This window comes from Podarcis pityusensis (assembly GCF_964106645.2).
Source record: "Podarcis pityusensis genome assembly, chromosome: 11".
NCBI lineage: Eukaryota > Metazoa > Chordata > Lepidosauria > Squamata > Lacertidae > Podarcis > Podarcis pityusensis.
In genome coordinates this window covers 19094638-19109033 of record NC_138036.1, presented here as the reverse complement: position 1 = coordinate 19109033, position 14396 = coordinate 19094638, and the positions used below count along the sequence as shown (strand labels likewise).

The window sequence follows — 14396 nt, the reverse complement described above, 5'->3', positions numbered from 1 at the left end:
GTATACCATCCTTCGTCCGAAGATCTCAGAATAAAACCACAAAGTACATAACGAAAACAAGAGGAAAACCAAACCAAACACGCCCCCTCCATCCTAGAAACACGTTTAAAAGGACACAGTCTGCTAATCTGTAAGGGCGCCGTTCCTGGGAGCAAGCGCCACGGAACACAGAGCGCGCCCTGTTGCATCTCCAACTCCCAGGCCAAGAGGCGCCTCTGCGCCTCCTCCAAGGAGTCGGTGCATTTCTCCAGCCTCCCGCCTGGTCTCACAAGGGGTTAAAGACGACGTCAGACGCCGAGCCCCCTAACCCTCCCCCGGCTTCGCATCCCATTTGACAGGCGCGCCCTGCTCTCTCTTTTTTTTCCGGCAGCCTCGCGCCGAGGGGGTTGGGCATCAGCCACCGCCACCGCCTCCTCTTCTTCTCCTTCTCCAAGGCCGCTGCTCGCCCCGGCTCCTTCCTGCTCGCCTTGCACGCCGCGAAGCGCACGAAGATGGCGGCTCAGAGCCTCCTGGTCCGCTTTGCTCGCTGCCTCCCCGGCTCCGGCACGGCGCAGCTCCTCCGTCGAGCCTCGGCCAAGGTAAGCAAGCGCGCGGCGATGGTTGCAGAGGACCCTTCTGCGGCGGCTTGGTGCGCGCTTACTCGCAAGGAAGCCTTGCAGCCTGGATCTTTGCAGCCTCCGCAACTTGGACCGGCTCGCCGGCGCAGCTTGAGCCTTAGCAGGAGATCAGGTTTCGCTCCATGTGATGCAAAAATCCTCCCCTACGAAGGCGCAAGAGCAGGCCAGGCTGCTTCTCTCCGCCACCTGCCCCACTTTTCTTTTCTTTTTTCTCCTGGCCATTGGGCAACCTTTCGCCCCTTCACCCCCCCCCCCCCAACAGCAACGCGTCCCACTGACATTTCCATGCCCTCTTGCTCTCTAATCCGCTCGCCGGCCTGCTGGCTACCTTCCCTTTGGCCCCTGGCCGGCTCTGAACCGTGGATGAACCGCCTGCTCGCCTTTCCCTTCAAGGCTCGTTGCGCGCAAAGGTTTCCTTGCAAAGGCGGAAAGATTCTCCCGCGACGCGCGGCAGAAGGAGCGGCGCGCCTCTCTCCTTGCGCCACTGGGCTAACCAGGCCGGAGGGGATCCCTACCTGCTGAGCGCGCGTCCTTCAGCGGAACAGAGGCGCCTGTTTGTTTAGCTGACCTTGAGGAAGAAGGAAGGGAGCGAGCTTTGCTTGCAGGCCCGCTCTCTGTCCCTTTCTGTCCCCATCCCCAGGGGCCTGGCTGGCTAAGTGACTTAGGATAGGAGCAGGCTGGCTGGCGGTAAGACAGGCCTAGCCAGAGGTCTTCTTGCACCTTACATTAAGGCGTTCCCTTACGCCTCTTGGAAGATGTGGAAACACAGAAACAGGTACATTCCAAATAGAACTGGTATAGTCAGGTGGGGCCAGGGGCGCAGCCAGGATTTATGGTGGGGGGCGGCAGGACACCCACCTGTCATTAGCCTTTGTCTAACTGCCTAGCCGATTGGGAATAAAATGTTTTAAAATACTTTCTTTTGACCCCAAGTGCTCAGGGGGAAAAACACCTGTCAAAATCTTTCTACAATTTCTGCTTTTAGTTAAGTATTTTTGTTTATTTATTTTATTTCCCTGGCTATGCCCATGAGTGCGGTTGCACAGTGTGATTGTTTCTCCCCTCCCTTCTACGCCCTTCAAGGAAAGTCCCCCTAAATAAACTGGGAAAAAACTGAATTAAAAAAGTTTTAAGGAGCCAAATAGCATTCAGAAAGCAGTGAAATTCTAAAGTTTTGGTTGTTGTTTTTTGAATTGCTCCCCAGGGCTGATGGGAATTGAAGTCCTAAACATTTGTTTATTTGTTGCATTTATATCCTGCCTTTTCTGCAAGGAGCTCAAGGTGGTGTATATGGTACTCTCTCCTCATTTAACACCCCAAAGGGAATCTGGAGAGGGGGCCTGGTTGGCAAAGGCTGGTCTAGGCTGACTGGCCATGTTTCTGGTCTGGAGTGTGCCAGCCCTACCAAGAGACTAAATCTGGTACTTTTTGCATGCAAAACATGCAAATAAGAACATAAATGAATAAGAACATAAGACAAGCCTGCTGAACCAGGCGCATTCAGTCCAGCATCCTCTTCTCACTGACCAGATGCCAGTGGGACATGAGCGGAACAAGTGGTATTCAGAGGCCCGATTCCTCTCGCAGCAGAAGCAGAACAAAAGATAGCCTTGACTTGTCTAACCAGTGCCAGAATTAGTGGGATGCAGGTAGTTCCCCTGCCCAGGGTGCCAAGCCGAGGGGGCGCAAAACAACAACAACAACCCTATATTTATACGGGTACCTACTGGGAAGATCCATAAGAAAGCAACTGTACTAAAGACATTACAGTGGTACCTCGGGTTACATACACTTCAGGTTACAGACTCCGCTAACCCAGAAATATTACCTCGGGTTAAGAACTTTGCTTCAGGATGAGAACAGAAATCGTGTGGCGGCAGCAGGAGGCCCCATTAGCTAAAGTGGTGCTTCAGGTTAAGAACAGTTTCAGGTTAAGAACAGACCTCCAGAACGAATTAAGTTCTTAACCCAAGGTACCTCTGTATTGTGCAACTAAGCAATGCTTTTTTGGGGTGGCGGCGGCAAATTTTGTCCTTGCTCAGGGCACTATATTTATTACCAAAGTCCGCCCCTGGTCTAATCCTCTTCTAAAGCCATCCAAGTTGGTGGCTGCCATTGCCTCTTATGGGAGCAAGTTCCATGGCTCTGCTTCTAGTCTCCTGCTTTGGGAAGGAAGACAGGGTGTGTCACTGGGGAGGGAAGCAATAGCATAGGCTTAGCTCTGTTGTGCCATAGATTCAGGCCCTCTGGGCTCTTCTGCTCTTGTCTAGAAGTGCCACAACTTTCAGCTGTCTGCGCTGGAGGTTGGGCATTCTTGTTCTGCAAGTGAGCATGTAATCCTGTGCTGGTACCTAGCAATCTCTTGTTTATTGGGACGCTGCTTCAGGTGTTGTGCCCTGTTCTAGATTTCCTGACAAGGCAATGGAAACCTTGTATGCCAGATTTAATGTCACACCAGTAGATGCCACAGAATTCCCCTCCCTCCCTCCTCATTCTGCTCTTGGAGGATTCCCCAGAGGACGGTTAAGTAGAAGTCCTTCATTGGATGCCACAATTCAGTGTCGCCCAGTGTTTTTAACATGCCAGACAGAACTTTTCTCATTGTGCATAATAATATTGGCTCACAAAGTTTCCATATGCAGAAATTTGAACTGCTGCACTGCAGTATAAATTGGAGGCTGGCTGTAGCTCTGTGTCAAAGGAGAAATGACTTTGACCTAGTCGGCACACTTTGACTGGCTGAGAGATGTGTCCTTGTTGGAGAAAGGGTTGCTTGGGGTTTCTGTTGTTGTGCCAGTGTTGATGAAGCATAGCATGTGACTTTCCATGCCGGGGAGAATTGTTGGCTGGTTCTTCTTAAAGTATCTTGTGCAGAAGGCTGTCAGAAGCGTCTGGTTAAGAAATCCTGAGTGCTCCATTGCTCATTATTTCTGGGCTTTAATAGAAAGGAAAATGAGTTCCTCCCCCCTCCTATTTCATGTTGTATATCTGCTTAATAATCTGATTACAAATAGGACATAATTTTACATATTTGGTCAGGCCAGGAGACATCTCAGATTTTTGTAAATAGGTAAAGAGTAGTGCAGATGTCATAGGATTACATGGAGGATGTGTTGTTGTTGTTAACCAAATTTACTCCTAGGTAAGTGTACGCTACAAAACAGGATTGAAGCCTCTGGGCCAACCATTTCTTGCAGGGAAGTAAAACGTACAAGCTGGATTGAAGTCCTGCCAATCAGTTGATATCACATGCCCATTGGGTGATGTCACTTGATTGACAAGTGACCATGGTTTTAGAAAAATGGCCTCAGAACCCAAAATGGAATCCCTGATGGGCCAAACTGGTCCATGGATTGGAAGTTCCCCACCTTGCTGTATCAGAATGCAGCCTAAGACTACATTTCTAAGATCATTTATTAGGGAGTAATGTATGTTTCAAGGGACGTGGGTGGCACTGTGGGTTAAACCACAGACCCTAGGACTTGCTGATCAGAAGGTCGGCGGTTCGAATCCCCGCGATGGGGTGAGCTCCCGTTGCTCGGTCCCTGCTCCTGCCAACCTAGCAGTTCGAAAGCACATCAAAGTGCAAGTAGATAAATAGGTACTGCTCCGGTGGGAAGGTAAACGGCGTTTCCGTGCGCTTCTCCGGTTCGCCAGATGACCCGGAAGCTGTACGCCGGCTCCCTCGGCCAGTAAACCGAGATGAGTACCGCAACCCCAGAGTCGGTCACGACTGGACCTAATGGTCAGGGGTCCCTTTACCTTTACCTTACTGTATGTTTCATAGAATTCAGTAGAACTTGCTGCTGACTAAATATACTTGCACTGCCAGGAATCTGGTGTATTAAGAGGTTTACCTGGCGTTGCCGTATAGAAACACCCACAAGGTGACTGATACGTAGTTTAAATTCTAATAGAAAGGGTTGTAACTGCAATAGAATCAACATTTTACTGTGTTGTCCTAGCTATGTCTACTCAGAAGTACTGTAAGTCCTGTTGAATTGAATGGAGCTTACTTCTGGGTAAGTAGGGTTATGATTGCAGCCTTAGAACCTTTGATAACTTAAGACTTTGTGTTGTTTACTAAGATGGCAAAACATTTTCAAAAATAATAAAGAATTGTAAATAATTTTTAAATAGGAATATAACTCAATTGTATGTCATTTTACAATACAGTATATGTTAGTATGACTAGACAGATCCTTGTTTATTTTAAAAATATTTATATATTGTTCTTTTTAAGATATACAACATTAGTTTTACTATTTAAAATAAAACACTCAGCCTTGAAGTTTACTGGGTCACCTTGGGCCAGTCACTAACCTACCCCCCCCCCCCAGGGTTGTTATTCTATGAGGATAAAATGGGGAGGGGAGAACAAAGTATGACACCTTGAGCTCCTTGGAAGAAAGATAGGATATGAATCGAATTTATAAAATAAAATAATAAAATAAAATAAAATAAAATCCATAAGTATCCATGTCTGCAGAATCAGAATGAAATTTAATGGCTTCAGTGGAATTTAAGAAGTGCGAGGTAACAAAGAAAGTGCTAAGTCTGACCACCCAGCGTTGAGGCTCCAGCGGGCCAGTCAAAGAACGCCTGAAGGAGTCCCCAATGCATTGTGGGAGACCAGTCTGCGCCCACCAAACTGTGTGCAAGCCAAGATAAAGGGTCATCCATCACCTCCAGCTCTGGCCTCTCCCTACCCAAGAGACAAAGGAGGATGGGTGGGAGGGATCTGCATAAAAGGGAAGGAGGGAGAGGGGGGTAGCCCCAGCCAGCTCAACAAAAGCTGTTAAGGACCTGGCAAAACCAGAGCAAAAAACACATCACCACATTATCATTGCTTTCTTTCTCTTTATGCACGGGACTGAGGTGCTCCCTTTCCTGGGGGCGACACAGTGGAACCTAGCTGTGAGTAAACATCAATTAACAACGCCACACTGCACATTTCCCCCAAAATATATTCATGCAGCCCTTTTATTTCCAGAGAAAGGGAAGGTGGAGGGGGAAAGGCTTCTCTTAGTCTTAAGAATCAGTAGGACACCTTCAGTAGAAAACTTCTCTATAGGGGGCAGTTGAAATTACAATGTTCCCATCTAGGGACTCCCTTACCCACCCACTCTACCAAAACACCCTTAAGATGTCTAATAGTCTCATCATTGGTGCTTGAAACTTGGGACCAGACCCCTGACTTAGGAAATCATTTTCTAGTCAACACAGAAGTATTTTTTTCCTGCTGAATCTCAGTTTGAACGATCTCATCTACAAAAGCAGTACTGAGAGCCCTCTACCCACTGTTGCTTCAGTGGAATTTACTTCCTACAGGATTTTAGCCTGTGATCTGTGGCAATTGCTTCTAAGTTAGTCTTTTTAGGATTGGAGCATAAAGTTTCTTAACTCTGATTCTGCAAGCTTGTGAAGCTCAGGCATTTTGTTGAAATCTGAAATATACTCCCCCTTGCCCTAGTTGCGTGTCTAGAGAAAAGATATTTCCTAGGAGTTGCTTAAGATAGTAGTACAGTCTGTTCAGACACTGTTTTCTTTAATTAAAAATGTGGCCAGACATATAGAGGACAGACCCCAAAATGTGGTTTTGGAAATTCAAGTTTACAATATGTTTATTGCTTAAGAGTATTGCTTAAGAGTAATAATATGCTTACTTCCAAGCTGCAAAGAATAATTAAAGGATTTAAATTTTCCCCCTACTGTCCTTCACCTAAATACAGTATTTGCTAAAGTGATTCAGAGCTCATATTAAGCAGAGCATGGCTGGAACTGCAGTTCCTTCTGATGTTTCAGGGTGCATTGCCTGAAAACTTTCAAGCACAGTGGCTAGAAATTTGCTCTTTTAAAAAGGAAGGAAAGCAAGCAAGCAGAGATTATTGGGAAATTCAGCACCACATTTATTTTATTATTTCTGGTTGTATAAAATGGCAGCATACAGTGGTACCTCAGGTTAAATACTTAATTCGTTCCAGAGGTCCGTTCTTAACCTGAAACTGTTCTTAACCTGAAGCACCATTTTAGCTAGTGGGGCCTCCTACTGCTGCCGTGCCGTCAGAGCATGATTTCTGTTCTCATCCTGAAGCAAAGTTCTTAACCTGAAGCACTATTTCTGGGTTAGCGGAGTCTGTAACCTGAAGTGTATGTAACCTGAAGCGTATGTAACCTGAGGTACCACTATACATGTCGTTTTGACCATAGTGATGTATACCCTTCAAATCTAGTGTTACCCACGAGCCTCTAGCATGCATTCTTTGCACTTTCTGATCAGCACAAATTCCTTGTCATGTCTTTCTAAAAACTGCTGGTGGGATAACCTTTGTTACTGCGAATGAACACCTAAGGTTGTACCTTGACGCTGTCTCCCCTTTGTTTCTTCTACTCTTTCTAGAGCTGTGGCTGCTATTTTTCAACAAGCAGCCGCCACAACACCCAGTTTTATAATGATCCGGTGGAAGCAGTAAAAGACATACCCAATGGGGCCACTCTCCTCGTTGGTGGTAAGTACTTGGGAATCTTCTTGCTCGTCACCAAATGAATTACTTGCTCAGTTTTATAAATTGGAAACATTTCTGCCATCCATGAACATAAACGATAGGCTTTAAGTTTTCAGTACTTCAGACGAAACATAATATAGTGGTACCTTGGTTCCCAAACTCAATCCATTCTGGAAGTCCGTTTGACTGCCAAAACGTTTGCAAACCAAGGCGTGGCTTCTGATTGGCACCGGAAACAATGCCGACACCCAAAACGGACATTTGGCTTCCAAAAAACGTTCGCAAACTGGAACACTTACTTTTGGGTTTGCGATGGTCTGGAGCCGATTTGTTTGGGAACCAAGCCGTTTGGGACCCAAGGTACCATTGTAAAGGATTTCTAGGCAGTTGGTAAAATGGGGGAAAGGCTGTAGGTCAGTGGTAGAACAGCTGGTTTGCATGCAGAAATCCAAGGTTCAAACCCTGGAGAGCCTCTGCCAGTCAGTGCTGGTAATCCCATACAGCTTCCTATGTTCCTGTGTAATCGGATTTAGCCTGACTCCTTTTCCCTTGCATTCTTCTATAGAAGCCTTCTCCAAACTTGGGTCCCCACAAATTGTTGGACTGCAACCCTCATCATCCCTAGCCAGATTGGCCAAGGATGATTGGAGGCCAACAACCATCTGGGCACTCAAGGTTGGACAAGGCTGTTCTACAGGTTTGTTCATACTTCTCTGCATGCAGGGAGCGAGGAGTAGAGCTGGGCTTCCCAGCCCCATTCCCAACCTTTGGGTACCTGGGGTTCTGCCCCATATGTATTTGGTCAAAGGTCTGGAAGGAACCTCTGCGTACATGGGTTCTCTGCACAACTTGGAATCCAGATTAAACCGGGTTCTGACCTCGTGGAGCGGCTACATGCCTACACCTGTATGTCAACAGAGGCCCTTTTCAGACCTTCTGCCAATTGTGTGAAGATCATGGGGTAGAGACAGTGGGTGTGGAACTGCTTCCCCTCAATATGCATGTGATTTAGAAGATGAGAAAAAGGGCTTCCACTTGGATTGGACCAGGAAGTTGGGCTTCTGCCTCTGAACAGGAGCTGCTACCATCATTGGCTTCAAGAAACCAACCTAGGAGACACACCAAGTGCTTTAGAGCTGCAAAAACAGCTGCGCCTACTCAGACTTATTGTCTTCAGTGGGTTTGTGTATCTATGGGCTTTTCAGGGATGGTGTTAAAATGATGGGGAAGCAAGCATAAAACACTTTTTACGAGTAACGTTTCTAGGGCAGGGTGAGGGCTTCAGAATGCAGAGTTCTCACGTCAGGGCATTAAAAATACTTAAAGCTGAGAGCTCTAAAGACTATAAAGGGCTGTGGTTTGGTCTCTGCTGACTTCAGAACTGTACCTTTATCACAAAGAGAATTGCTCTAGAAGTTGAACAGCCCAGGGCAATAGAAAGATAAGTAAAGGAAGCATTGTGTACGTTGTTTTATTGTTGTGGAGGGAGAGTCGTTTTATAGGCCAGTAATTTCACAAAGGGGAGACCAGTGCACAGTTCAGTTAAGAAGGAAGCTGTGTTGGTCCTGTCCACCTGTCAAAGTTAGCCCTCTGAGGTGAGGGAGAATTGAACTGCTGCTTTCTGCAGGTTTGAGTGTTTCCACTGCTAGTTGGTTTTTTTTGCCACGTGGCAAACCACATCATTTGATCACAACACTTGGATTTAATAGGATCCGTGTGTTTTGGGTCGGCTTACTAGTGGGCTGAAATTTGTGGTCTCCATTGGCCCTTCCCATTCCCCATATCTTCGGGGTATGCAAACGAAAATGGGGGTTGTGTTGGCTTTGAAGACCAGCATAATATGGGAGAGACCCCTTCTTCTGGGTTGGAAGGCAGGGTCCATCATGCGCTGCTGAAGAAGGTCCCTGCTTGAGGTGAACGAATGGTTGATGGTGGGTCATTTTTGCAATGGAGATGTTCACTGCTGAATAATTTGTGTTGCATAGGTTTTGGGCTCTGTGGCATCCCTGAGAACCTCATAGGAGCACTGTTGAAGACTGGTGTAAAAGGGATAACCGCTGTCAGTAACAATGCAGGGTACGTGTGCCATCTGTTCTTGGAATAGATTTTGTACAAAATCTAATTGGGATTCTCTTTTTGCAACTGGTGATGGACCCCAGCCTGTGTATATGTGAGGAAGCACCCTGGTTTCCCTCTGGAGGAACCCACATTTCAAAATAGAAGACTGTTTTTGGCATAAAGCGATATATACATTTATACAGTGGTGCCTTGGTTCTCAAACTTAATCCGTTCTGGAAGTCCGTTCCAAAACCAAAGCGTTCCAAAACCAAGGCACGCTTGGATTAATCCGTTCCCAGACTTTTAAAAACAACCCCTAAAACATGAATTTAACATGGATTTTACTATCTAATGAGACCATTGATCCATAAAATAAAAGCAATAAACAATGTACTGCAGTCACACAATCAATCAGTAAGTAGCTGAACTGGGTTCCACACAGTCACAAAAACAAAACAAAAAGGGCCACAAAATAAATAGCAAAAACAGACGGACCTCAGCGTAACACTCAAAACGGAAGTGTGGCACTCAAAATGGAAGCGTAACACTTGAAACAGAGCACGTTCATCTTCCGAAAAAAGTTCGCAAACCGGAACACTTACTTCCAGGTTTGCAGTGTTTGGGTTCCAAGTTGTTTGAGTACCAAAGCATTTGACAACCAAGGTATCGCTGTAATTGATAATAACTTGAAATGATGAGGCTGGTACTACGCTAAATGCATTATATACAAGTGCAATGAGGGCTGAGCTGCCAGCGGCTGCCGTGCCTGGTTACATTCACATAAGCAGAGCACCGAGACCCGCATTTTCATTTAAATTAACTTTGTCCCATGTTATCAGTGTTAGCGAGTGTTTACAAAACACCAGAGGGATTTGGATGCTTGGTGTAAAAGACCTGAATCTGGTTAAACATTAATTAATAAATAAGGTTTTCCCTGATACTGCTATTTACAGTATAGCTAAATGATAAGATCATGCTGATATCCTCTATAATCGAAACACTTTTAGTCTTTCTTCATTACCCAATTTGAATGTCATTGCTGGAAACTTGACACAGTACTTGGAATACATGAAATGCACAAGCTTTTCATGTGATGCTGAAGAATATATACACAAGATATACATATATCTATAGCTATGCATACTGTCCAGATAACTTTTTGTTATGGGACGTCATGCAAATTGTGGAAACAAAGAAAATAATGTTTGTTGCATCCAGTGTTAATCTTCTGCAGTCCTTTACATATTCCCCCAGTTGTGTGTCAGATCTTTTACTTTTCTTTTGACTTCAGTCATATATTTTCTTAATGCATGTCAAAAAGGGACAAAGGGTATATGGGGTCACGACGAGTAATATTGGCTAAGTTCCTGGGCAACCTATTTTAAATTCTGCATCCCTTGATGCTGGCACCAGTTTCAGCATTCCTGAGTGCCTGGCTCAACCAGTTGCTCTGCTGCCCTACACTATACCTGTGAAGCAGCTCACTGAGGCATTTTCCCAGGGCTTGGGTTCCTGCTTTTTGTATGGGGGTTCTTCTTGTTGTTAATTAAATTTGTATATTGGTTGGCAACTTCTTTGGGCTTGTGGGCACATTTGCAAATGAGCGAAATCAGAAAGCACAGATGCTACAACCACACACACAATCTCTTCTCTCTCTCTCTCTCTCTCTCTCTCTCTCTCTCTCTCTCCCTCTTTCTTCTTCTTCTTCTTCTTCTTCTTCTTCTTCTTCTTCTTCTTCTTCCCCCCACCTCCAAAAAATAAGGCTGCATGTTGGTTTGCAGCCTCTTTCTATGCAACACTGGATTGCCTATGGATTTGTTTGCTTTCATTTCACCTCACAACGGCACCCAATTCTCACCTTGAAATAAATGGAAATACATATTGGGACCAGCCCAACTGGTCCTAAATTATTTTAGCATATTTCACCAGATGTTAACTGTGTTTATTTTTGAACTGACAGTGTCAACCCTACACACTTCAGAACAGCACTTTCTTTTTATAGGGGGAAGGTTACTTCAGCATTTTGGCAGGTCAGACACTCCCGGTAATAATTCCTAACATACGGAGGCTCTGAATATTCACACACACTCAACAGGGTTGTTTGCTATTCAGGTGACAAACGAGGAATGGAAACACGGGAGGCTTTCCAACCCTGAAGTCAGCCACTGCATTAGAACAGTCTGTCATGCAGGAGAGACACAAAGATTAACCTTGGCTTGCAGCCCCTATTAGATGTCTTTATTTATTTATTTAGTTCTTCGAATTACAGTTTTACAATCACATATCCAACATGCAACATAAAAACAAGATTCCAAAGAATCTCCTGGACTTCCCTCCTCCCCTTTGTGAGTCCTATTGTTAGCCATTCCTTCCTGAATCCTTTATAGTAATCCATCTCCATTAAATCAAAAATTCACCATTAAACTACAAGTGTTATTCGAATCCTACTAACAATTTTAACTGTTTACAATGGTTTTTAACATAAATTATAACCCCCCCCCCATTCTTTATTAAAATGTTGGTCTTCCTCATTTCTGATTTTTCCAGTCATTTTTGCCATTTTGGCATAATCCATCAACGTATTCTGCCATTCTTCTCTGGTCAGGACTTTATCTTCTTTCCAGGCAATATTAGATGTCATTTGCTAGGCTTGTGTTGTGAGTATTGTGACTGACTGCATGATATCCATAATGTATAACATGAAGGAGGGGACACCTAAAAACTTGAGGTTTCCTTGTCTGTTGTGCTTCTATTTCCTTCACCCTCAGAGTGACCAAGAAACAGAAGTTGCTCTAGGAAAAAGAGAGCACACAAATGAACTGAACCAAGCTGGGGTGGAGAACCTTTGGCGATTCAGTTGTGGTTGGCCTTCAACTCCCAAGAGAGCCCCAGCCAGCATGGTGGTAGCGAGGGATGATGGGAGCTGTAGTCCAGCAACATTTGGAAAGCCACAGGGTCCCCATCCTTGGCCCAGAGCAGGGCTTTCCAAACTTGGGTAGTGACAATTGGTTGGACCACAACTCCCATCATCCCTAGCTAGCAGCCAGTGGTCTGGGATGATGGGAACTGTAGTCCAAAAAAACAGCTGGAGACCCAAGTTTGGGAAACCCTGGCCTAGAGCACTGGTCTTCAACTGGTGGCTTGGGACCCATTTGGGTCTCAAGAGGAGCACTGCCAGCATGCAAGTACAGTGGTACCTCTGGTTATGAACTAAATTCGTTCTGGAGGTCCATTCTTAACCTGAAACTGTTCTTAACCTGAGGTACCACTTTAGCTAATGGGGCCTCCCACTGCCGCCATGCTGCCGGTGTGCGATTTCTGTTCTCATCCTGAGGTAAAGTTCTTAACCCGAGGTACTACTTCCGGGTTAGTGAGTCTGTAACCCAGAGTGTTCGTAACCCAAGGTGTTTGTAACCCAAGGTACCACTGTATTATAAGGCTAGGGCCAGGCAACCTGGAGGCTAAATGCGCCCTCTGCCAGACTTTTCCACCTGGCCCTTGGGATTCTCTCCAGGCTGCACCTCTCACCAGCCTGCTCTGCATCCGCTTCTGAGCGCCCTTTGCCTGTCAGGAATGTGTCCTTGAACTGTGGCGATGCTTCTTGCTTCCCTGTATGGAGATATAGGTCTTAAAATACCAACAACACCCACCGGCTTCCTCTGCGTGGCTGGAGAGCATGAAAGGTTAGAGCCGCATTTGTTGCTCCGCCCATTTTTGCCTTGGGCCCCACCTACTCTTGGCACGCCCCCCAGAAGGTTGTGTGCAAGGGAACATGGCCCTCGGCTAATACTGAAGAAAACATGTATTTGTGACCCTACGGCAGCATTGCAGGGAGTTTTACCACCCCTGTAATGTGCAGATGCCGAAGTTACAGCTGCATTGTGTGCTGCAGTAGAATCCACTATAATCAGTGGCGTAGCGTGGGGGGTGCGGGGGGGACCGGCCGCACCGGGCGCAATATCCGGGGGGGGGGGGGCGCTCGCACTCGCAGCTCTCTGCCCCTACCTGGCTCACTCACTCTCTCTCACTGCAGTGCTGGCTGTGCGAATCCGATCCGAGCCGCTGGGTCGCCGCCCACTGTGGAGGGGGTGGGTGCCAGGCGTGCGGTGCGGAGAGAGAGCGAGGGACTATCTGGGGGAGGGACAGTGCAGCGGCCGCCCAGCGCAGCGCTGAGCGCGGGAGAGAACCACACCAGACCAGACCAGGCAGCAGCAAGAAGAAGCTGGCAGCGGCGGCAGGTTAGGGGTTAGGGGGCGCAAATTACTTGCCTTGCCCCGGGTGCTGACAACCCACGCTACGCCGCTGATTATAATTATCCTTACTGCTGTTTGCTGCTATTTCCATATGTATACAGTGGTACCTCAGGTTACATACGCTTCAGGTTACACACTCCGCTAACCCAGAAATAGTGCTTCAGGTTAAGAACTTTGCTTCAGGGTGAGAACAGAAATCGTGCTCCGGCGGTGCGGCGGCAGCAGGAGGCCTCATTAGCTAAAGTAGTGCTTCAGGTTAAGAATAGTTTCAAGTTAAGAACGGACCTCCTGAACGAATTACCGTATTTTTCGCTCTATAAGACTCACTTTTTCCCTCCTAAAAAGTAAGGGGAAATGTGTGTGCGTCTTATGGAGTGAATGCAGGCTGCGCAGCTATCCCAGAAGCCAGAACAGCAAGAGGGATTGCTGCTTTCACTGCACAGCGATCCCTCTTGCTGTTCTGGCTTCTGAGATTCAGAATATTTTTTTTCTTGTTTTCCTCCTCCAAAAACTAGGTGCGTCTTGTGGTCTGGTGCGTCTTATAGAGCGAAAAATACGGTAAGTACTTAACCCGAGGTACCACTGTATTTCCATATGTATACCGTGGTACTTCGGGTTACATACGCTTCAGGTTACAGACTCCGCTAACCCAGAAATAATGTTTCAGGTTAAGAACTTTGCTTTAGGATGAGAACCCAAGGTACCACTGTATCTGAATTAGTGATGCTGAGATCAAAGTAGGTAATGCAGGTTGTTCGCTCTTGCTCCCTGCCTGTGAGTTAAAGTGGTTCATCTCTCTCTGTGTGTGTTTCTGTGGATGGAGGCATGGCTTTGCTTAGGGGCACCGACAACTCTTTAGGAACATGATTCTGTGATCTTATCGCCTTCCATAAGCTCAGCTTTGCAGCGTTGTCTAATGACCCCATCCAGCCCCGTTTCCTATCTGATAATTACTGGATGAT

General features: G+C 46.4%; 1 protein-coding gene across 1 annotated transcript in view; it reads left to right on the top strand.

Annotated features, from left to right (window-relative positions):
- The first annotated feature begins 342 nt into the window (after positions 1–342).
- Positions 343–14396, top strand: part of OXCT1 (3-oxoacid CoA-transferase 1) — a 56082-nt gene continuing 42028 nt past the window's right edge. The window contains exons 1-3 of the mRNA XM_080972824.1: positions 343–578; positions 7018–7126; positions 9109–9199. Coding sequence (XP_080828950.1) covers positions 492–578; positions 7018–7126; positions 9109–9199 — 287 coding nt within the window. The 5' untranslated portion in view covers positions 343–491. The remainder of the gene's footprint in view (positions 579–7017; positions 7127–9108; positions 9200–14396) is intronic.